General features: G+C 47.5%; 1 protein-coding gene and 1 long non-coding RNA gene across 6 annotated transcripts in view; one reads left to right on the top strand and one right to left on the bottom strand.

The window, feature by feature from the left end:
• XIRP1 (xin actin binding repeat containing 1) overlaps positions 1–16,579 on the bottom strand; it is a 33,558-nt gene extending 16,979 nt beyond the window's left edge. For 2 of the 5 annotated variants that reach the window (XM_014256766.2, XM_088066185.1), the window contains exons 1-5: positions 16,449–16,579; positions 14,931–15,070; positions 13,656–13,710; positions 11,926–12,342; positions 10,372–10,453 (exon numbers count right to left, since the gene is read on the bottom strand). In XM_014256766.2, the coding sequence (XP_014112241.2) occupies positions 10,372–10,453; positions 11,926–12,342; positions 13,656–13,710; positions 14,931–15,058 (682 nt within the window). In that variant the 5' untranslated portion in view covers positions 15,059–15,070; positions 16,449–16,579. Of the gene's footprint in view, positions 1–4,487; positions 4,627–10,371; positions 10,454–11,925; positions 12,343–13,655; positions 13,711–14,930; positions 15,071–16,448 lie in introns of those variants that run through there. The other 3 variants (XM_088066188.1, XM_005527766.3, XM_088066183.1) reach the window with 2 other exon arrangements.
• On the top strand, positions 171–19,981 carry LOC148185261 (uncharacterized). Its single transcript, XR_015774431.1, has 3 exons — positions 171–343; positions 1,512–1,619; positions 19,862–19,981. It is a non-coding gene; the product is annotated as an uncharacterized LOC148185261 (long non-coding RNA).
• The last annotated feature ends 4,012 nt before the right edge of the window (positions 19,982–23,993 follow it).

Below are 23,993 nucleotides of genomic sequence, written 5' to 3'. Positions count from 1 at the left end.
CCTCTGTCCCATCCTCCTCCCAGTTTTTCCCCCTAGAGAATCAGTTCCCTGACAAAAGTGACTCCTAAATACTGCACAGCTCCATGGCTGGGCTGGGGGAATTTGCACGGATGGGTGAGCGCCCATAAAAGCTGGCTGGGAAACCGGTGCTGCTGCTTAATCCAGGAGCCAGGCAGCCCATTTGTGGTGCTCAGTCAGCGGGGAAAGGTTTAAATCTCTGCCCTAACCCCTCTGCCAGTGGCCCTGGTCCACAGGGAAGCTCTGCCAGATGGGACACATTCTGAGAGAGGTGTGGGAAGCAGGGCAGGCTCCCTGCTGCCCCAGCTTGGAGGCTGCTAAAAAGGTGAGTGGTTCTGGCATGCTTCAGTGATGGGTGGGAAGTGAAGGGTAGTCCTGGGACGATGAGGATTGGTGCAGGAGAGAATCTCTATCTGCTCCTCATTGCCATCATGACCCACTCATGAGTCTTTAGAGAGTGTTAAAATACCATCTGTTTTTTTTCTGAAGGAAGGAGAAAAAGAGGTGAGACAAAGATGCAACAGGGAGAATCTATGGGATTTTAGAATCTAGCAAAGACTGAGGACCAGTCATGCTCTAAAACACTCTGCTCACCCTCATGGGTGCTCCCTCCTGATGGCTGGATCACACTTTGTTCTCTTTTCAAACCACAGTACTTTCTCTCATTTTCAGTCTTACAAAGGACTGTGAGTGTTTGAAATTCAAGCTTTTTCTTTCTGCCACGGATCAGCCCATTATGTGCCAGAGTGGCAGTTGTAAACATGTTCATTATAACAGAATTCATGTGTTTTTTTTACTGTTTTGGTCCAAGAGAATCTGTTATAACTATACAACCTTTAAAAGTAAATACTGAGATTTTCTCATGCTCACCTACCAACTCAGATACAAGAACAGCACTGATTACAGCTGGATGATTAATGAAAATCATACAACTTAACAAGGCTTTTTTTTTTTTGATTTCAAACTTTCATGAGTACACGTTGTCCTTTCAAAAAAATTTGTCCAGCATCACATATAATAGATCCCTGATTTGGAGGTGGGGAGCCCTGCTGGTATAGAACCTAAATGTAATGATTAACACATAGTAAAGAAATAGAAATAATTCTCTTTTGAAAGGGTTTAAGAGAGATTTTTCCCTGTCTGCAAGCCATTTCCTGCAAAGATTAAATGAGCTCTGGTACATAGAGTTAATAGGTGATTTCTGGGGTCGGAAATGGTCTGAAAATAAAAGCACTAGAAACAGAGGAAGGTGCTAGACAAAGAAATAAAATAAAATAATGTAACTAAAGACCAGCTGTGTTGAAGAGGAAATAAGATTTAAATGATCATTTCATGCAGTAAGATTTTTCTACTAATTATAGTAAGATAATTAACGTTTTGCACATGTATAAAGTTGCATTTGCAGATCTGAGAGGGTGGGAGGTGGTGAAAGAAAAAAAAAGTGTCGTTTCCTGCCTTTGATTTTCAAAATCAGATCACTTTGCAATTTCCAGTATATCCAAACTGAAGGTTCATGATCTTTGGTCGCTTCTGCAACTGTTTTTGGCTCTTCGGTATCAGCTGGAATATCCTTTGCAGGAGGAGCATCATGACCCCCCCAGGTAATTTAAAGAGCTTCTGAGAAGTGTTGGGAAAATTTAGCCTCAGGCAGAGCTGAGTATCTGCCCCAAGGCAGCTCGGGGCTATTTCTGAGCTTTGCAAAAATCCAGGAATGTGGAGGACTCTATTCTGGGCACCAAAAAAATGCCAAGAAGCTCCGCTGAGAGACAGCTGCGGGTGGCATTGCTGTTTGGGGACATGGCCTTCCCGCGTGGGCCAACTGCTGTGGCCTTATCTCTCCTTAGGGAGGGCTCCAGCATCACCCCATCACCCCACGCTTTGGGTACCAAGGGCCTGGGGAGGTGAGTGCAGCCCTGACTGTGCCCACGGCATTGCCTCGTTCTCTGTGCCCCTCTGCTAGGTTAATGAAGGGTTAATAAAGGCCGAGTGGATGTTTAGTGGCTGTCCCTTGCTGTGTGTCACTGGGGGTGTCCAGCACTGCCCTGACACATGGTGGGTCACGCCCTGCTCACGCTGGCACTGTTCTCGTACCCTCCAGTGACTCTACCTGCTATTCACAGAGGGGTTTTTCATGGAATGGTGATAAACACCCCTGCTTGACATCCCTTCCCCTGTTTCTCCATCTCCCCTATCCCACCATCAGCACTATTTTATCCCTAACCCCTCTCCCAGGATCTTTTCCCTCCTGCAGCGCAGCATTGCAGCTTTTACAGCCCGGAGTTCAGGACAGCAGCTTCCCTCCCTCTAAAAAAACCCCCTTCCCCAGGGAAAGCAACGCCCTGCTCCCCACTGGAACAGCCTCAGCCTGGGGAGAGGGCTTCTTGGCATGCCACAAATACCAGACCTTTTAAGGGAAGCCCTCTCTCACCCTCTGAGAAGATACCTTGGGAATGTGTGTGCAGGCACGAGCCCCGTGAGCATCCCCAGCCTGACATCCTGCCTGGGATGCAGGGCCCAGCTGGGATCAGGGCTGTGGCGTGCATCTCTCAGCATTTCTGTGCCATGCCATGGTGTTTATGTGGGGGCATTGCAGGGATGCCACGAGCCCTGAGGAGCTGCAAGGCCCTGCCTTGGCTTTCTATTCTTGTCCTGGTGTTTCCATGCTGCCGTCGGCTCTTTATTGCCGGCAGCCAAGAAAACTTAAAACTGTTTTGGACGAAAGAGTCACACCCCAAACCAAATTAGCAGTATCCTTTAAAGACAAAACCCCAAACCCACTTGTAGCTACTGGAATTCCTGGGAATTTCCATTTGTTTCTGAGTAAAGAAAAGTGCCAGCGAGAATATGGGTGAGGAGAGAAAGGGTTGGCTTGAAAGTGTAAGAGACAAGTAAGGTACAGTACTTCAAGGAAATATTACTACTACTCTGCTCAGACCCAGTCCTGGGACTTTCACAGTGCTAGAGAAGGATTTTCTTCCTCTTAGTAACAGGTTCAGGGCATCCTTGCCTTGTTTCTCCCCAAAAGGAAGCTTTTGTGTCCTGTAAAATACTGAGTCTGTTCAAGGGCTGAAAACAGCCTTTGCAAGATGTTCCTACAAATTTCCACTCATGCTGAATCCTCGAATTGCCATGAGTGAATCATCTACTGCTTTGCCTGAACAAGAGTATGGATTTTTATATTTTGCCACTTCTCACAGTGATATCTGTGAGATACCTGAGGCATATGGAAAGGAAGACAACTTCACATTTCTTTCCCTAAATCCCTGTTTTCTAACAAAAATCTGAAGCTACTTCACTTTTTTTTTTTTTGATACAAAGATTTAGGTGAAAACTAGAGACCTGGAGGGAGCTGGGACAAGCTACAGAATTTCTGTTATTCTCACAGCCATCAGCTGGATGTGAATCTCAGAGGGAAATATTGGCCAACAAATCAATGTTCAACAAATGCATGAGCTGAAAAAAAACTGCTTTCAGCTCAGGCCAGGCCATTCCCATGGTGACTGAGGGGCATCCCCAGGGCTGGACCTGATGTCCTGGCTCTCCTGGTGGCCACAAGTCAGCCCTTAGGGCCAAAAGACAGGTGAATAATCAGGTGTGAGACACAGGGGCACATTTCTGCTCCCTCTTAGAGTGACACAGGTTTTTGGAGTGTCCTTTCACACATGTGAGCACAAACAGGGAGTGGGGTATAGCCATATTAATGCTGCTGACCCCACAGGCTCCTGAAGCCCTTTGTTTGGCTCAAGGTCACAAACAAATTTTTCAACTCTCTCTGGAGACAGGGATTAAAGAGAGAGGGAAAGAAATTCCCTCCTTAACTAATCCTTCCTTGCCTCCTGTTCCTCTTCCTGTTCCCTAGGGAAGTAAGATGAAGCAAAGCTCATTTCCTTCTGAACAGTCCACGTTTTGCTGCCTACTCATTGCCAGTCTGAATAGGGTTTGGGTCTGGAAGGTGTCCCCTCCACCCCCAACATCCCTCTGGCTCAACTGGATCCCATATAGATTCTTTCCCCTATTGGTGCTCAAAGTGATCAGAATCATCATAAATAACAGCATTTTTTGGGGGGAGAGAGTAGACACTCTCTCTGATCTAACAGAGATCTGGATCTAAGATCTGTCCCCATGAATTTAACCTTCAAAGCTGGGATTTTCAGTACTTTAGGACAGAAGAAAAGCACACAGTTACAATTCTCTGTTTCTGTCTAGAACATGCTGAGGTGCCCTAAACCATGGTCTTGAACCAAACCAAAGGCACTGTACATGGAACATACCTGCAGCACAGAGCAGGATTTACCAGGATTTATCTGCTGGGCCAGCAGAATAAAATCCATGGCTTTCCATGAGCTGCAACACCGCTTTCATAGCCTGAAACACCAAGCATCCTCCTTTGCCCTGCGTTTTAGGATCAGTCTGAGGTTCATTCTCATGCGACACTTCACCCCATTCTAATCTACCCCAAAATTACTTACAGAGAGGTCTCTGTAGTCCCAACAGGTGGGTCGTGTCTCAGACAGCCCCAGTGGAAAATCTGTGAGAAACCCAGGGCCAGGCAGCCCTTTGTGTATCCCAAAAGGAGCCTGCTCCACACCCCACACCCTCAGTCCTGTTCACTGCCTCCCAGTGGTCTCTGGCAGCGGGTTTTATCTCACAGTGCTGGGCTATGTTGAGAGGATGAACCACTTGGTCTATTTTTAGGGAACAGTGAAATTGCTCTTCCACCAGGCTGAGTCAATCATGAGTCCCAGCAACCCTGCATAGGGGTTGGGAAAGGCTGGGGCCCTGGCTTATTTTCAGAGTTTATTCATTCAAAATACCCCTGGTGTAACCTGGTATGGGACAGGGATGCATCCAGACAGTGGTGCAATGGGGAAGAGGCATTTCCCTGACTCACTGTCATGTCCTCAGGCTGTGATCCTCACAGCCAGGCCCCTCTGTCACCTCTGGCCACAGCCAAAGTGTTAAGAGAAAAGCTGGGAAGGTGAGAGGTATTACTTACATTTCCTGGTCCCCTATTTCCTCATCAGTTCCAGCATTTTTGAAGCAAGAATGAAAAAAATTACTTTGGGAAAGTGACTAAAGGACAACCACTTGACCTGCTTTATGCTAAGCTGGGAATTGTTCCTATCATTGCAGCAATGTGGTGTCACAGGTAGCTGCTCTGGGAAGTGTTTGGAGAGGGAAAATAATAAAGCACTCAAACTTGGAGGACTCTTGACACCCTCAAAGTTCAGCTGGGCAAAGGGTACTATTTTTAGCATGTTAATGGTGTGTAAAACTGTGTGCCAGTGCTGGTGATCCTGCCTGGCCAAGCTGATTTGCAAATACAAACATAACCAAAGGCTCTGGGGGTGCTTTTCAGAGTCCAACTTTAGCAGACTGATGTACCCAGTAAAATTGAACCAGGCCCAGCAGTTCTCTCTTTGGTTTGCTTTTCTGACACCTTTGGAGGGTGTATATTTGAGAACATCACCCCATGGCAATGGAAGATGTGGGTTGGTGTCCCCATCACCTGAGATAAAACACTCCACGCTCTTTGTTGCAGAGGGCGAAACAACTGATGCTGATTTTCGAGTTTCACAGGATCCCAGAGTGATTTGGGTTGGAAGGGACATTAAAAATCATCCAGTTCCCAACCCCCTGCCATGGACAGGGACACTTCCACTAGATCTCCATCCAATCTGGCCATGAGCACTTTCAGGGATGGGGCATCTACAACTTCTCTGGGCAACCCATTTCAGTGCCTCACTACCCCCTGAGTACCCTCACTACTCTTTCTTCCTAAGATCTAATCTAAATCTCTCCCCTTTTAGCTTTAAATAATTCCCCCTTGTCCTCTCACTATGTGCCCATGTAAAAGGCTCCTTTCCCCCTTTAAGTACAGAGATGCTTAATTTCTTTCATGCACTTCTCCTGAACAGTTTTGCTGGACTTTTACAGGGTTGTTTGGTTGTCTCTTTTCCCTGTGGGTATGCAGGTGTCAGGAGAGGATGCTACACATCACCCAGGCTGCAGTTCAGCATGAGGTGGGGTTCCCTTGCCAGCATTGCGTGGCATCACATCCCATCACAACATGTCCAGCTGCAGATGAACATCTGTTTTCACTGGGGCTCCTGGAAGGGCCCAGCTCCTCTCTGTCTTAGCCCAGTTTCTTTACCCATCCTACAGGGCTGTGAATTATTATTTTATATATTGTGAGTGTTATTCCCCTACTGTCTGTGTTGAGCCCAGTGCCTCTGGAGACCATCACTCCTCCCTCTGATGTGTTCTTTGTTGCTTCCTTCTGCAAATGAGGATCAGGAAAAGAGCTGTCAGGAGGGTGATAGGCAGGTCCCTGCCGACCAGCCAGGTGGTGGGGCAGAGGGCTGGGATTGGCAGGGGCTCTCAGCAGACACACACCCACTCAGGTAGCACCAAGTGGGTGGCAGCGGTGTCTGCAAACACAGCAGCACACTGGGAGCTGAGATATCTTATTTATTCCATGTGGATGGAGGGACGTAAATTCAGGAGGTGAAGGGCAGAGCAAACCAGCTCAGTCAGCGGCTGGCAGTGGGTGTTTGTGTGTGGTGGCCTGCCTGTGCCTGGCGGGGGCACACAGGGTGTGTATTTGTGTGGAGTTCTGTTTTCATCCGCAGTGTCTTTGTGTTCTGTCTGCACACATGGCTGGCTGGTCACACCCCTGCTGTCCCTCTCCATCCCCAGGTGAAGGACCTGCTCTGCTGTGGGCAGTGGCTTCCACGTGTGTGCCCATCAGTGCCTCTGCAAACTGCAGCCCTGAGAGCTCTGCACAGCTCCTGGGGAAAGGGTTTTGTCCTCCTGTCTGAGAGACAGCAGCTAATTAGAGGGCAGGAAATGAGAAAAAATAAATCACGGAGGCACTGGGATTTTCTGAGAGACACTGGGTGTGTGAGGGGAGAGGTCAGCAGGCCCTGGAGCAGAGGGCAGCCCCCAGCTCTTGACTGAGATGGGCTGGCTCTTGCTGGCAGCTCAGTGAAGAGGGCAGGAGGGTTTTAGCAAGGGAAAGGCTCTTTAGGTTAGACTGAGTGAAAGCAGAGGCTGGGGCTTGCAGGAAAAGCCAATTAGGAGGGACAAGCTTGTCTGCTTTGATTGTTGGCAGATCCCAGCCAGGCTGATCAGCAGAGGCTGATCCCTCCCCTGCCCTCCAAGCATCCCTGGGAACTGCTGTGCGCTCCCATGGCAGCGTCCCCCAAAAATGCCTGTGACCTCAGCTTCCCTAATCAGTCACAGGGACTGGGAGAGGTGACAGGGGATGGGTGGCACGTCCTGCTGCCCCTTCTTTCTGTGATGAGAGGTGTTTGAGTCGGGGGACGAGATGGATCTTGTGCTTAAACACCCCAAGTTTGCCTCCTGCCCGAGCTGCAGAGGCACAAAGCAGTGAGAGCTGGCACTTAGAGGAGTCCTGACATACACCTCCTGCTTGTCGTGCCCATGGAAAGCCACTGCTGAAGGGGAAGTGGCTTTTAAGGATTATTTTGACTGCAGGAGCCTCTATCATGGCAAGTGCTGGAGCTTCCTTGGACTCGGAGCAGTCTCTGGCACAAGCCCAGCCTTTTATCTTAAATAGAGATGTTCTGCCGAGCCCGTGTGCTGAGCAGCGTGATGCAGACTGCAGAATGGTGCCTGCAAAGCCCCGGCTCACGGAGAGAGGGAGGGTGGCGGCCCCGGCCAGCGCTGGGGCTGGGATGCAGTGTCCGGAGCATCCTTGCGGAGCCCGATTTGGGGACGGAACGAGTCAGTTGTGCTGTCGCTAGATGGCACCGCACCCCCTGCAGCAGGACGGGCAGGGGATGAATCCTCCCCTTGAACCAAACCCGGCTCTCCCTCAGTGCAGGGTGGGGGGCTCCACTGTTTCCTGCCCTCTCCTTCGCCTCTTCTCCTTGCCTGGAAAATTCCCCTTGTGTAGAGGTCGAAATGAACGTAGACTAGAATGGAAAGGGGGAGGAGGGGTTTGCAGGTGGGTTTGAGGCTGCCTGGATGCTCTGTAATTTGCAGTCACCTCAGGCTCCTGTTTCATCTTTGCTCTGCACCGAGGTGACATCCCCGTGTGCCCTTCAGCTGGGAGCCTGCATGATGGAGCAGCGTTATACACACAGGCACAAACCTATGTGCATGTCCTTCTTCTCTCTTCCTGGGCCACAATTCCCTCTCTCCGATTGCCAAAATTAATCTAGAAGTTGTTGATTTTTAAAGCCAGGGTACTCAGAAGACTCTACCTGCAATAAATTAACTGGTGCCTTCTTCTTTTGAATATTAAAGGACTCGAGCTTTCAACTGTTTCCCTTTGGGAAAAATGGTTCCTTGATCTGACACCTTCCTTCCTAGGAAGAATTTTGTTCTGCTGTGTAAGTCTTCCAGGGCTCAGTTTAATCTCATTACTGCAGACTACAGCCACTTGGACCTCTTTAATTAGTGTCTTGGTGACGTCTTTGGTGGCAGCTTCCTCTGGATCATCTGATGTTGCCAGCGTGACCAGGGGCACAGCCCAGCTGGTTTGGATGCCTGGGAATGTACTTTTCTCAGGGGTGTAAATCATCCCCTTTGAGCAATGCTCAGGCCTGCAGCAGAGTCTCAGGTGTGACTGTGCCTGGAAAGAGATGCAGCCACTGGCGCTTTGACTTTTTGTGCAGCTATTCAGCTCCAAACTGATGTGTTTGCTGATAAACCCAGCTCCAGCCAGCAGAGCACTCTTGAGCACTGCCAAGCTGCTGCCTTCCATATCAGACATCCCAGCCCCTGAGAACCGTGGTCTGTGCTTAACTTGTGTTATTGCGAGGCTTCAAACTGCCTGACGCTGCTTTCCCCGTGCCAAGTCTGGGATGTCCCCTCCTCACCCCTCAGGAAGGGCAGTGGTGCCGTCCCTGTGGGGTAGTGAGGAGGTTCCCACAGAAGATCTGCCCTGGTCACTGCTGGGGCTCACAGAACACCAACATCTCTCTCTCCCCATGGGAATGACGGAACACAGCACAGGTACAGCCTTGGATGTGTCTGGTCCCTGAGAGATTTGGGACAGCTGGCTCCTGGACTTTTTTGGGAAGCATTACAACTCCTGTCTCTGAGCAAATCCAGCACCTACCCCAGTGGTAGCTGTCGTATTCCCAGCTCCCTGGATGGAATTGCCTCCCCAGAAGGACCTCACACGAAGCCCTTCCAACAAAGCACGACCACATGAAGCCATGGCTATTACAAGGCCTTTGAGTCAGGGGCTGGGGAGTGGTGTAAGGATCTAAGATAGGCCATGATTCACCCCTGGCCAGCCAGAGGAAAAGACGTTCCTGGCACTGGAAAAGGCACAGAAAACTGTGACAGCATTGAGCTAGACAATGTGGTGACATCATCTGCTCTGATACTAAAAAAAAAAAATCCCAGCAATGCTGTGGAAACCTCAGCTCCATCACTTGTGTGCTCGTGTAAGAGACTTTTCCCATGCAGTTGGGTAATTAAATACAGGGTCTCAAATCCAGGCAGTGTGTGATCCTTTTTCTCCCTCTTGTGTGAAAGGCAAGAAAGAAATGGAAAGAAAAAGAAACAAATCCTAAGTAAATGGTTTAAGGGGACCCTGGATTCCTGATCCAGGGCTAAAAATTGTGGGATGGTCCAGTGGTCTCTAATCCAGCCATTGTGGGATTTTTGGAGATCTGTTTTTTTCTGCCCCAATTCAAACAGTGAAGTCCAGCAAAATCTTTCCCATGAAAAGCTTGGATTTCTCACTCTTGACAGATGCCTCTTGCCTTGAAATATCCCTGACCTGCTTTAGTCCCAATGATATCATAACATTAGGGATCACTTACATGCCCTATCTTAAGCCAAGGATGACTCTCTCTGATACACCACTGCTGCCAAATTCAAAAAGGAGCCCAGCCAAGGCTCCTTAGTTAGGTACAAAGGAACCTCTCCCTCTTCCTCTCCTCAAGGCTGAGGTGCAGGGAGATATTACTCATCCCAAACTAAACATGGATGTATTTCTGCCTTGGTATTTAATAGCAGCTATTTTTAACTGCTGGGATAACAGCACAGGGAGAGCCAGCATGGCTCTGTGGACTCATCACTGGCCCAGATCCCGGCTCTGCTGGGATTTGCCAGCTCCGTGCAGTGGGACTGATCAGGGCTGCAGTGAAGTCTGCTCTCTGTGCTCCCTATCCTTGGCCACATTCCTGAATGTCCAGTCCTGGCAGGACCCACGTGTCCCCAGCCAGCATCACCCGCTCAGTGTCTGCTGTGGGGTTCTGTGGGAAACACAACTCCGTGTAAGGAGCAAGCAAACCCTTCCCAGCTGCATCCATAGAGGTGGAAACAGGCTAGCAGTGATGCCTGGAAACCAAAATAAATCCAACTCACAGCTTCTGCCCGTGGCTGAGTCATCAGCTGTATCTGGCACCGAGGAGATGATCCCCTGCCTGTCCCGGGACTGCTTCCCTTCCTGTGTGGGAACAACAGCAGGGAAACAGGTAAGTGCCCACAAATAGAGGAGAGGAACTGCACAAAGACGTGGTGTGGGAAAGGTGACAGCACCAGAGGCTTTACAGAGCCAAAGGTAGCTTTTTTATTCTTGCAGGACCCAGCCTTGGCTTTGCTCTGTTCTCTCCTTTGATACTCCACCTCATTTCCAGAGCTAAGTGGTATTTTCCCTACCTGTCTTTGATTTCGAGGCCAGCTTTCAGAGACAGGATTATCCATCCATTTCCTTTACCAACTCCCACAATGATTTTTGTGTCTCAAACCCTGTAGAGAGGGGTGCTGCCCTTTGCTGCCCTCCCAGTGAAGACCCAGTCCCTTACAGGGGCAGATATCACACAACAAAGAGAGGAACAAGATGATTTCTGATAGGATCTCATCTGTGTTTAATATTCCAGATTATATCAACTTCATGTCAATATCATCTCCCATGTTTCTTTAATGTTGGTCTCTCTCCAGTCTGAGCTGTTCATTTCTACCAAATCCTTCCCTCCAGGAAGAGGATCATCACAAGTGTAAGAATCCAGAAATGGAGAAACATTTCTCCATTTGTCCTATTCTCCAAAAAGGTATTAATCTTGTCTGTCACTGACAGAAAGGCTTCCAAATATCCCTGGGTAAATCAAGATTTATAAAAAAATTAAGTAGAAAGTAGTATAATGTTTAGTATGTCACTGAAGTAAAAAATATAAATTTTAGAGTGTTTAATACATGGAGTAAAGATAGAAGATAAAGGGTGTAGTTCTTAGCTCTCCTTCTTCCTGCTTCTCCATGAATCTGCAGTTTTGAGTAACACAAAGAGTGATTGGTTGAAAGTTAGTCACAGTTTTAGTTACCTAAGTAGCTATAGAAAGCTTATTTGTTAATATATAAAAACAATACACATGTCTATTGCTAATTAGGTAAAAATAGATATAAAGATGAAACAGCCATGAGGTTTGAGGCCATTTTGTACCTTCAGAGCCAAGGTGAGCCAGGTTATAGTGAATTGAACTTGTGCAGAAAGTCTGGAGGGACCTGCCAATTTTTTTGATAACATCCTAATAAACACGAGAAGCAAGATCCTAACGAACTTTTTTAAGATCCTAATGAAGTTTTCTTCCTGACCAGGAAAACTGAGAAAAACAGAGCTCCCCGTGAAGGAGTATCCCAAAAGAGCTTGGCTCAGAAGAGACAGAGAAATCCGTTTCGAGAGGTGCAGCACCAAACAGCGAAAAAGTTTCAACAAGGAATAGTTTGTTGAACATCTGACCTCTGTCCCTGGTGGCATTAAACCACCCAGAGCTGGGTGGCACTAGACATAAACATCCACAGGGAAACCCGTCCCCTGTGCCTAGGGATTGACATCAGTGGGTGATGAATCACCACCACAAAGCCCAGGAATTTATAAGGATAAAATGTATTTCCAGGGCCTTTTGAGGAAGAGCACCTACTGACCTTTGCAGCAGACTCCTTCCCTGGGGTGGTGGCAGGACTCCATCGTGCCTTCCTCTGGATGCTCTGGAGAGGGGCAAGGAAGGCTGGGTCCCTGTGGGCTTTGCTCTCCATGCTCAGGGGCTGGATTGTTGTCAGGATGCTGGTGTGATCAGCCTCCCTCCTCCTCAAAGGGCCTTTGGCACTTGGTGCCTCCAGTGGGGCACAGGGTGAACTCTGACAGTGTGGGACAGTGACTTTAGGGGTGTCAGAGCTGGCCAGGAGCCCTCTGGAATTCCTTACTGGAGCACCAGTCTTAGGGATGGGAACATCCTCCACGGGCTTGCTTGAGCACATGTCACAGGGATGACTGCGAGGTAAGGCACGGGTTTTCCCCACTGGAATGGCATTGCTCTGTGATGGATATCTTGCTTCCATGAGCTAAAAAAACAAACAAAAACCCCACAAAACATCAAAATAGGTTCTTATATCATTTCAATAATAAATCATGTGACATTTTTATTTCCTGCTCTTCTACTTCAAGCATCACATCTGTTGATTTTCTAGCTCTGTGGAATGAAAGAGTATCCCACCACTTTCTATGCTCTCAGAAATAAATGTTAAGGACACAACAGCTTCTTTTTGAAGTGTTGAAGTTTCTGTCTTGCCTGTTTCCAGTGAATCCTCCTGACTTGTCCACGAACATGCAAGAAATCCTTGGAGTAGAAAAAATATGGCCAGTGGTTGTCTCTTCTCTTGGATCATTGCCTTATTCCCATCTTCATCCTCCTACTCTATGAAAATGTGTTTCCAAACAGTCAGGAAAAAAAACCCTCTCTATCATTTAATAGGAAATCTCCAGCTTCTTCTTAGAAACCCGGACTGAAAATAAAATTTTTAGATTCTGCCTTTTGTTTAATTAGGTGGAATTCACCTTTCTGTGGTCAGTGGGAATCAACCCCATTTTTAGCAGAAAAGCTGGATAAAGTTCAGAATATCTGCCTTCTGGTGTGTTAGCTTCCCTTTTTTATTCCAGGTATAAGCCCCTCTTCACAAAGCAGGGTCAAATGAGCAAACACAGAGCTGAGAACTGCACATTTTGCCAATGAGTTTGCAATCAGAATATGAGGAACACTGGCAGGTGGGAGGTGTCCCTTTGCCATGATGTGAGAACAGTAGTCACAGCTTCTGTGGGGGGAATTCCATTCAAGATGCCGAATTGCAAACACCTAAATGCAAAATCTACCTATGAACTTGATGTCTAAGTCCCACTTCAGTAAAAAACACCAAGAAAGTGCTAGAATGGCAGAGAAGAATGGCAGAAATTACACAAGCCCCTAATTTGAGACACACAGGGCAACATCAAAACACCTCCTGATGATGGTGCAGGTGCCCCAGTGTCATCCCTGCCAGCCCAGTGTGGTGCCTCAATGACTTTCAAGCCACTGCTAAATCCTCTGCCAGGTCCTTCACTTCTTGATTGTCTTCTGTTAGTGTCTACCTCCACAATTTTTTTTAACTCCACAGCAACCTGAATATTATCCATGAAATTTCCATCCTGGAGTATCCTATGTATGCCAGTCCATCTGTACACACTATGAGGCAATTGGTTTCCACCTGTCCTGGGCTGTCCTCAGAACAGCACCAGTTATTGCAGAAAATGCTGTGTTTTTGTTTGTCTCTCATTGCCAAGAACTGGAGCTTTATGTTGTGAGGACAGCCCATACCAACAGCTCTGAGACTTTGGCTCTCACCTTGAGATGTTCTTGCTTGGTTGTGTTTTTTTCACCATTCAGGATGCTCTGGTACCTGCAGGGAAGACAGGAGATGGCACCTGAGTCCCTTTTCAGCCTGAATATATTTTTGTGTATTGTGGGCAGGCTTGTTCTGCCTTCCCCTACCCTCTGGAAAATAACAGAGCCAATAGAATCCAAAGGCAAGCTTGAAGAGTGACAGAGACATGAGGTATCTCCCAAAGAGGACTGGTTTTAGCTCAGGACAGTGCTGCCAGAGCCATTGTGAGCCCTTGTCTCCCAAACTCTGTGCAGAAGTGTCCTTGGAGCATCTCTATTCCCACTGGTGGGGGATGTGCTGGGGGTTTACAGTGCCTGAACGAGGTGTATTATTGCACTCTGCTGATTTATAGCCTGGAGCTGAAGTCAGGCTTTCCAGAAGGTCAATTCATTCAGCTTTAACCTAATGTAAAGGGATTTATCAAGTCAGTACCTGGCCTAACATAAACACCAGTGATGAGTGAGACCTTTGCAGAAGAAACCACCTTTCTTCACTTCTGTGCTCCGGGTGCACTCTCAGCTTTCTCCAAAGACCCTGCCAGAGAGATGGCTATTTATAATGGAAACTAACCAATTGTGGGATATTTGGAACTAAAGTGTCCCACGGGGAAGCTCAAGAGACAGACTTGACAGCTGCTCTGTCACTCTTACATGGAGAGAGATGTATTTCAGGTTCTGTTCCTAATCTTTTTTGTCTCATGCTTGGCAGCGTTTTGGTCTGATCTCAGTTGTGGGTTGTAACAAGAAGAGAAATCAGCCCTTAAGAGGCTTGGGCTGAAATGTGACTCTCCCTGGAGCCTTTTGGTAAGAGACAGTTGAGAGAAACCAGGAGGGGATGCAGTGCCCATACCCCTCTTCCCCATCAGCTCATCTCTCCAGCATTCGCTCTTTCCCTTGTGGCTACCAAGATTAAAACTTTTAATTGTCCACCTGGGAATGGTCCAGTCCTTGGGGTCAAGGGCAAATTCCTCTGTGTCATTCAATTGAGTGGGGATTGTTGAGTGTGTCTGGATTTTAAATCAGGACTTGTCTTCCAAGACATAATAATGCACCAGAAATGTAGAACAGACGGGAGCACTCGTGACAGAAAACACTTGAGACCTGCAATTTGGGATGCTGTGCTTGAGAAAGGTCTTCTCTGAGTGAGATCTGTTTGTTACAGAGGTGGGAGAGGGAGAGTCCTCCCTGGAACCCCTCAGATCTGAGGTGAACTGAAACCACAGATTAAACACCCACCTGGCAACCAGTTCTGAGACGGACACAGCTTTCCTCAGAAGAACTGTCCTGAGCTCTGGATTGCTCCTTGGAGGGTGGCACAGAGAAGGGAAGGACTGAGCTGGCTGCAGCTTCTCAGCTTTTCCCATGTTTTCTGTCTGCTGGCATTGAAACAAGAGAGCAAAGGTTATGGTGCAGGGAAAAGAGGCCAAAATCAGAGTGTCCATCTCCACTCAGGGGACCAGGGCATCAGTAATGGGCTGTGGAACAAATGTTGTCTTCACGGGTACATCTGCAAACCTCACCACTGAAATTCACTTTTGAAAAACAAAATGGGGTTAAAGCAGACACAAGTTGAATTAATGCAGAGAATTTGTCTTTTCTACTCTGTCTACCACTTATTCTCTTAGATCCCCAAGTTCATCTCTATGACAGTGAGAGACGTGAAGAAAAGATGTGAAGAAAATTAGCTTTAAATAATTTAAAAGTTATTTAATGTAATTTGCATATGCATCATTATTTAAAATTTTCTGATGTTTCCAGTGTCACATAGACCTGAACCAGCTCTGGATTCAGACAGTTACTGGAGATTTAAATACCCCTTGGCCTCTTCTGCCAAAAATGTTCTTGTTTTCCAGACTTCAGCAATGTGCAGGAGAAGTCTCAGGAATTGTATTTTCAGTGACTGATCTGACACTTGGAAGTACATTAGGTCATCTGGGGTTCATTTTCTGAATGTAGACAGAGCTCTGGGGACCTACAAGTTATACATAATTGCTTTTTAATTACTGACACAGACATTTGAACTACGGGATTATTAAGTACTTGTATTTACATTTTGAAAGTATTTGTTCTAAAAGCCACTTTGCTTGTAAAAAAAGTGTTTCATCAGCAGTTTCTGCGGCTCTGGCCTGAATATTATTCAGTGTCCAGTCATTGTCCACCCATGTTTGGGTGTCCACTTCCAGCTGCACTCAAAAGGGACAGATTTTCTGGGGGATAAGAATGTTGTTCAGCAAATTGTGAATATCTGCTTCCCTTCTAATGCCTGTTAAGACATCTGAAATAAGGACCAGAGGAAGGGGAATACATTTTGAATTAATTGCTTAAAAAAAATTTCCTTTTTTTATTTTGTTTTTGTTTTGTTTTTGTTTTGTTTTTGTTTTGTTTTGTTTTTCAGGTCATTTCCCATGGTGTTAGGGAAGAGACAGATCTGTCAGATCACAGGCTCCCACCTCCCACAATTAAGGGATTGTTTCCCATTTTTCTGGTGGTGTCTAACATTAAACAGTTCCAGGTTAAGGGCCCTCCAGGGATTTACTTTGTGGCAAAATGAGCCTGTTAGGAGAGCAGTATTCCCTATCCCTCCTTTCCCTTAAATACAGGCAGTCGAGGAAAATACCCTTCCCAGCCCACCCTGAACAGTTCCCACAGCCAGCACAGCATCCCTCCAGTTGCTAAGGGTTTACAGGATTTTTCTGATATTAATTCATTCCAACTCCTGTGATCTGGGAGGGGGTTTTGTGTAAAATCACTTACATGCTAGAGCGCTTCCCTCTGCCTGAGATCTGCCATTTGATAGTCTCCTTGGGGCTCTCCAGCACCACACTGCTGACTCCTTCCTCTCCCTCTCCTGTGCAAGAGAGGAGGCAAAGTCCCTTGGCAGAGCTGCAATTAAATATTAAAAGCTGATGTGCAAATGGGGATGGTGTTGAATTGGAGAGCTGACAATGAAGAGCAGAGGAGATGAAGCTTCCTCCCTTCTCCTTTTTAGCCAATTTTTGAGGTCTCATTCCTCCCCATAAAATCACCAGATAAGTCCAGATCCTGGCTGGGGCACCCACAGCCATCTAGTCCCAAAGCTGGAGTCAGATTTAGGTGGGAAGCTGCTGGAATCCATGTCCCCACCTTGTCTCAGAATGAGGTCCACTGTAATAAGGGGATTTTTAAATGGATGCTTCTGGCACAGGTCATACACCCATACTCCAAACCAGAGAATGTTTTCAGTTCAATCTGTCCCCTGGGCTTGTGGCTTTGCTGGGGAGGTTCTGCAGGAGCTGCAGGAGAGGGCTTCTCTCTGGGGTGTCAACAGCTCCAGGGAGCACACTGCTCCTCCTGGCAGAAATGAAAGGCAGGCCAGGGTCCAGATGGAATTAATTGAAATAATTCACCATTAAGGGAAGCAGAGGGCAGGACCATCTGAGGAGATTTGATTTAGCCAAAATCTAAGTTGGATTTAAGGCAAAGTCTGGCAAAAGTAGCCTCCTCAATCTCTCAAAATGCACCATGGCCACAAAAAGAGCTGCTTTTCACCTTAACAATAACTGGGTTACTGTGAAGCTTTCCCTGGGATTTATTCCACACAGGAAAGCTGACCAAGCAGCAGAACCAGTGCACAAATAAGAGCAGATCACTGTGCTGGTTTATAATGAACAAGAAAAGCTACATTTGACATCAAAAGTTGGAAAATAATTTACCCAGAAATGACTAAGCTAAGCAAGAAACCCTTGAGATGAGAAAGCCAGTGAGTCAGGGCAAGGCAGAGATCTGGATATAAAAATGGATTGTCCATGTCATTGCTGTAGGAAATAATAACTTGCACTTCTCCATCTGTTCTGATTCAGCTCTTGGTGGAACTAACCTCCTTACTGAGCTTTTGTTTCAGCATCTAAAACAACTGAGAAGCCCTAATGGTTTTAATTCTCTGTCCTGTGGATAGACACAAGTTTGGTTCCACATGGTGGACCCAGGTCATGGCGTCAGTTGTGTTCCTTTCAGCAGTGCCTAAGACCAGCCTGGAGCTGACCCCTGGCTTTGTATGTGCTCAGGTTTGTGCCAGACACTCTCCCAGGGTGTCCCTGAACTGAGGGACAATTCAGCTCTTGGAGGACTGTGCAGGATGCCCTGCATGGCAATGGGAAAATTCCAGTGACTGTAGCAGCTGCTGGATTATCAAGAGACAAACCTGATGGAGGATAGAAGGAGTTGAATTTTGTGGGCAACCCAAAGCTCTGAAGCTGGGATGCATCCTTGCTCGTTATTTATTTTAGTGGAGGAGGATTTGGCTGCCAGAATGAAACAATGAGCGCTGCAGTCCTTCCAATAGTGAGTAATAGAGGCTGCTAAAAGCCTCGTGAATTATTTTGGGGACTACTGCTCTCCAGCTCCTCTCTCCATAAAAGGGCTGCATGAAACAATTCCCTGCACAGCTCTGAGGCACCCTCACTAGATAAAGTGTGTTTTGAAACTGTTTTTGCCAGGATTACAGAGCCTTAGGCTGATTCCTCAGCTACTGTCTCTGCTGGGAGCCTTGCTCATCTCACAGTGATTTCAGCCTTCGCCATTAGTGGTGCTCTGTTGGCAAGGATCTGTGGGAAGATGGGAAGGAATTCTTCATGCTGAGATGTCTCTAGGAAGAGGGGCCTGAATCACATTGATTTGCCTCCAGGTAGCAAATCAAGGCAGTGGGGGACTGTTAGAGGATGGAGGGACTGGATGTACCAGTCCCCAAAACAACTTTTCTTCCAGCAACCAAGGAAGGGAAATAATCACTCTTAAAGACTCCTGGGGTTTGTGTCTTGCCTTGTGAGAACTTGGAAGAGACACCTTGAAGAAACTGGAAGCTTTGCTGGGATGTAATTTTTGAGCTTCAGCAGTTCCCCAGGTGAAGGACAACGGGTAAGGAGGTGCTGTGAGGATCATCCAGCATCTCTGTGGTCCCCAAATGCTCTTTCCAGCAACCCTTGACAAATTTGAGACACAGATTGTGTTCTGGCTGCTCTGCTCCTGTTCTCCAAGGGAATCAAACAGTTCAGCACTGACTGTACCTCTGGAAGGGCCTTTCCAGATGTCCTTAACTCAAATTAAAAATTGATTGCTGAGGTAGAAAGAGCAGCCAGCCTCAAATACCTCCTCTGTTTCCTGCAGAAAGGTGGGAACAACCACATTCCTTATGTGTGTCTCTATCCTGATGGCATCTGGACAGAAAAGGCAGCTGAGAGGTTTTAAGAATCCAGCTTCCTTTTCTCTCCTCTGGTGAAAAGCAGCCAAATCACACCCTTTTCCCTCAGACAGAGGGGGTTTCCTTGCAGAATATGAGCAGGGTGGTAGATAGTCCTCCAGATGCTTCCACAGGCAGCAGATGATGCCACTTCCATGCTTCTCCTTTGGGTCACACCTCTACCTGTTTGAACCACCCACCCTTCCTTGTCCTGTGCTTACATCCCAGGACATTTCCAGGTAGGGGCTGGAGTTTTATTCCAGGCACTCTGAGGCCCCACTGCCTGCCCAGGACATCTCCTGACCACTACACTAAGAGCAATAAGCTCTGATTTTTGATTTTGTTTGCTGTAGCCAGACACTCTGTGGGGAGTATCCAGGCTGGAAGCTGAGGTTTGGTGCCTCATTCCCTGCTGAAGTGCTGAGCTCTCCAACACAGACACAGACAGGGGTGGGCAGTGCTGCCTGCATCCTACCTGAGGCAGGCATAGGGAATACTGGCAGGGAACAGAGGCAGCTCACAGGGAACTTTGAACTGGGAACTACTAATGGTTAACACAGACAATTATTTCTAGCTGTGTCAAACAGACTGACCTAAGCCCACAGGAGATTTGTGCTGACCAGACAGGGACAGCAGTTTACATAATCGCCTCTAGTTTTCTTTTTTTAAATAGAATTTTTATTCCCCCCAATTATATAACATTGTTTTGATAGCTGTATTCTCACTAAAAACCTGTGTGTTCCTCTTTCTTGCCTCCCTATGTGCCCAGCTTTGCTGCACACAGATTTGGACTCTGCATGTCAGAGGAGTGTGAGAGGGGATAGTGGGGTGTGAGCAAGCATGAGAGAATAAATCAATTTGGGTGTGAATAGAGATCTGCTATTTGTTATAAACAGATTGATGCATAAATGATTTTCTGAAAAATACTGATTGTGATGTTTGTTTCCTCCAGATTTGATCCCCAACCATGGAATTCACAGCAAACTAGCTACAAGCAGTTGAGGGAAGAACCAGATTTTGCACTCTTTCCAGCACATTCTCCACATTTTTTGGCGATGAGAAGAGAAGAGCCATTTGCCTGTGTGGCCTCAGGGCTGGGTATGTGACTGCACAGCCAGATTTTAATCCTGCAGCTGAAGGCCCAGTGCAGCTCCAGGGAGGTGAAGCTCCCAGAGCCAATTCCTTTCCTTTGGTCTGCTGAGTGAGCAGGGATCTGCACGAGCAGTTTGCTAAGGATGGGTGCATTAAGAGAGGAAAAAATCCCTGCAAAGTCTGGTATTGTTTGCTCTCCCTCTCTCTGCCTTCTTCCTCTGGAGACTGTCTGGATCCTCACACTCATTTCTATAATTATTGGTTTCACGTTATGTAACACCCCCCCCCAAAAAAAATAAATTATCTATTAAATGCACATGTGGAGCTAATGGGGCTTATTTGAAAAGACCTGTCTTTGCATTTGCAGCTGGAACATTCCTTGGTCCATTTTAATGAGCTTCCACAGCCCTGGCACATGCTGGGGAGGGACCCACGTGTGCTCACCCCGTGGCCCCTGGGACTGTGGGCTCCAGTTTCACCTCAACATGTAGGAACACAAATGCCTGCTCTGTGGGAAGCATGGGAAAACTTCTGCAAGAGCCTTCATGAATGCACATTCCCTTTGAGTATCCCCTGATTGCCACAGTTTTCTTCTGATTTTCTTTCATGCAGGGTGGAAAGCTAAGAATTTTTTGGGGGGCACTTTGTAGTTGCTGGGTTTTGTGGTGGCAATTTCCACTTCGAGAAGCCCCTGGCTTCCCCAAGGAAATGAAAAGATACAAATTTTGAAGTTTTTTGGACCCTGTGCCCTCAAGTTCAGGTGGTGTTTGAGTTGCAGAGATGGCCAAGGATGTAGAGCTCAGGGTATGGGGACATCCCAGGCCAACTCCAGCTCCTCTTTGGCCTCAGGAAGTGGAATGCAGCAAATCTTGGATTTTAGTGGAGCCAAGAGGTGGCTCTTGGGACATCAATGTTGCCATAGATCCACCCACCACCACAGGGTGTGTGAAATGAAGCTCATTCTGGACTGTAAGAAATGAAACACTGGTCTCCTGAAGAGGAAAGAAGGCTTCTAGTGCTCTTAGTTTAGAGTTTTAGGGTCTGACTTTGAGAACAGCACTGGTACAGCCTGCAGGACCTGGCAGGGTTTGTGAGTAGATAACACCCTGAAATGCTGCCCAAATTTGAGTGTCTCATGGTGCACAAGACCAAGCTGAGGGACAGCAGTAGGTCTATTTGGTGTTGGATGGTTTTTAGTGTTTGATAGGGTGGGGTTGCACTCAGACACAGCCTCCACCTCCCTGAGGACCAGAGCTGGCCTTGAGCACTACTTGATGTTGTCTCCCCTTGCCACACCAGAGCATTGCCCTCTGCATGAAAGGGAATTAGAGAATCATTTAGGTTAGAAAAGACTTTTGAGAGCATCAAACCCAGTCATTACCCCCAAACTGCCAGTTCCACCACTAAAACATGTCCCCAAGTGCCACATCTACACAGCTTTTAAATCCCTCCAGGGCTGGTGACCCCACCACTTCCCAGGGCAGCCTGTTTCAGTGCCTGATAATCCATTTGGTGAAGAAACTGTTCCAACCACAACCTCTCCTAGCGCAACTTGAGGCTATTTCCTCATCCTATCCCTGTTACCTGGGAGAAGGGACCAACCCCTTCCTCTCTACTGCTCCTTCCAGGCTGTTGCAGGTCAGTCATCTCCACCATGGACAGATGCTGCACCTTGGCGGGCTCCTCTCAATGCTCACAACCTCTTGTGGTGCAGCTTAATCCCAGGGGTGTGAGCTCCCCTTCTTAGAACGTGACTCATCTCCCCAGAATGCTGCTGCTTAAACCCTGCTTTGCCCTGCTCCCAGGTGGATTCTGTGCCCACCCCCACAGCTGGCTCCATCTGGGGGAATCCTGAGCTGAGTCCGCCCCTCCTGGATCCACGGACTGACCGTGGACCTCCCATGCTGATGTTTGGAAGGGGAACTTCAGCTTTCCCCCACACAGCAGGAAACACTGCTGCAACCATGTCTGTGGATCAACACCCCAGACTTTCCTGGGCTGCTCTCAAAGTCAAATGACCATCCCCTTAATTTCTCCCATACCTTTCCATGGGTGTTGGTCACATCCCCTAAGTCTTCACCCACCCATCACAGCAGGGAAATTGCCTGTTTATGTGGAAGCAAAGAAGAAAAAAAGGAAGAAAAGAAGGAAAGAAAGGAAGAACTAGAGCTACCTTTAATTCTGAATACAATAAGCCCATGCAGCAAAAAGCTGGGTGATTCTCCTTATGCTGAGTGCTCTGCTCATCCCAGGCACTGCTTTTTCTCAAGGGAAAACCTCATCTTTTCAATCTTTAGTGTATAAACCATCATCTTCTGACTGTATGAGGCTGCAGTGTCCCTTCAGGCTGATCATGTTTTTATTTCACAGGCTTTTCCCCGTGAAAAGGGGTGATTGCCTGTGATGGTTTTATGAAAGTGTTTGGAGGTGGATGTTCCTTCCACCCTCTTTCTACCCAGCAAAACTCGAAACTGCAGATTGTTCAGGCTTCAGTTTCTCATTGAAAAGTATCTTTTTTTATTTCCCCCCTGGGAAGCTCTGCAAATTAAAACCAGCAAAAATACATTTCTTGTGAGGAGGAAATATTTCCTGGCTGCCTCTAAGACACCATGGGGGCTCTGTGTGTGTGTGTGTGTGTCTGCAAGCTGCACACTGTGCATACCCTGTGCTTTTTTACTCTTTGGGCAGATATGGGGCAAAAGCCACACAATATAAGGCTTATCCCTGTTTTGTTTAAGGCCTGGAGCATATACCCTTCCCTGACTTATGCTAAAGGAAGGGGAAAGGCAGCTGCAGCCTCTCAGCATCCCTGGTAAACACGCCTTTGGGCACAGTTTGCAGGGTATTTTTGGGTTGTTTGAAAAGAGTGCAAAGGTTTGGTGACCACGACTGTGGTTTTTGGTTTTTTTTTCCCCTGTGCACTAGAAGCTCTTGGCAGCAAAAACTCTTGTACCTGAAAATGCAGACTGAGAGGAAAGGGAGCAACTCTGAGAGAGCTGGCTGAACAGCAGCTGCCTGCCAGCCCTGACCACGAGCCTTGCAGCAAAGAGGTGAGGAATCTGTTAAGAACTGCCCGGGGAATGTGAGCAGGGGTGTATCTGGGTGAGAGGGAGCTGCTCCCCACTCAGGCTGGGCAGAGTGGGCTGGGAGCCAAGGAACAGCTCCAGTCCTGCATCACTGCACTGCTGCTGAAACCCCGGCAGCACACCCGGCTCCCCTTGTCTCACGGGGAGGAAAATGTGTCTGCTCCATCGCTCTCAGCTGGGCTCTGGCCCTGAGCACATCTGGGGCACAAGGATCGGGATCCAGGATGCTGGGAAGTGCTGGGGCACCTCCCCAGAGCCCAGCTCACACAGCCCTGCTCCATCCTCAGCCTCTCTCCAGCTGTCACTGCCTCCCTCCTCTCGATCCTCGGGTTCACTTCCCTCCTGGTACGTGGTTAGGGGCAGGGAAAGGGCTTTGGGCCGGGGGATGTGGAATGGGGCAGAATTGGATCAGTGTCCATGTGCTAGGACTCCAAACTGCTCATGTTAGCCTAAAAAACAGCTTTTTTTTTTTCCTTCCATCAAGCCTAATTTGACCTTCAAGGTCAGACACCACATGGAACTATAAGGTTGAAAGGTGCAGATGTTTATTTTTTTTTTTTGCAGCGGGCTTGCAGACTACAGATGAACTATCTGGGTATCAGTTTTATTTCATTTTTACACCTGCAAGTCCTCACTGAAGAGCTGTATTCCTGAATCCTATATAATTTTCTTGAAGGTCTTCACATCCCAACCTTATGCAACCATTAAGGAATAGATCTGGTTTCGTATCTGCATGCATCTTTGGAAAGATGCAAATAAGGAGGAAGCATTTGCATACCAAAGTAGGCTCCAAGTGAGATTTATTCAGCATTATTATTATTGTTATTATTAACAGTGGCGTGCTTCTGCCAGTCTCTGGAAGGCAGAAAAGGTAAGAGATTGCTTCCAGCTCTTTTCTTTTTTTTT

This window comes from Pseudopodoces humilis, chromosome 1 (genome assembly GCF_049639895.1).
Source record: "Pseudopodoces humilis isolate 2021_Gansu_Grassland_sample_001 chromosome 1, ASM4963989v1, whole genome shotgun sequence".
Lineage (NCBI taxonomy): Eukaryota > Metazoa > Chordata > Aves > Passeriformes > Paridae > Pseudopodoces > Pseudopodoces humilis.
Note: the sequence above shows the minus strand (reverse complement) of the source record. Positions and strands in the feature narration are given on the sequence as shown.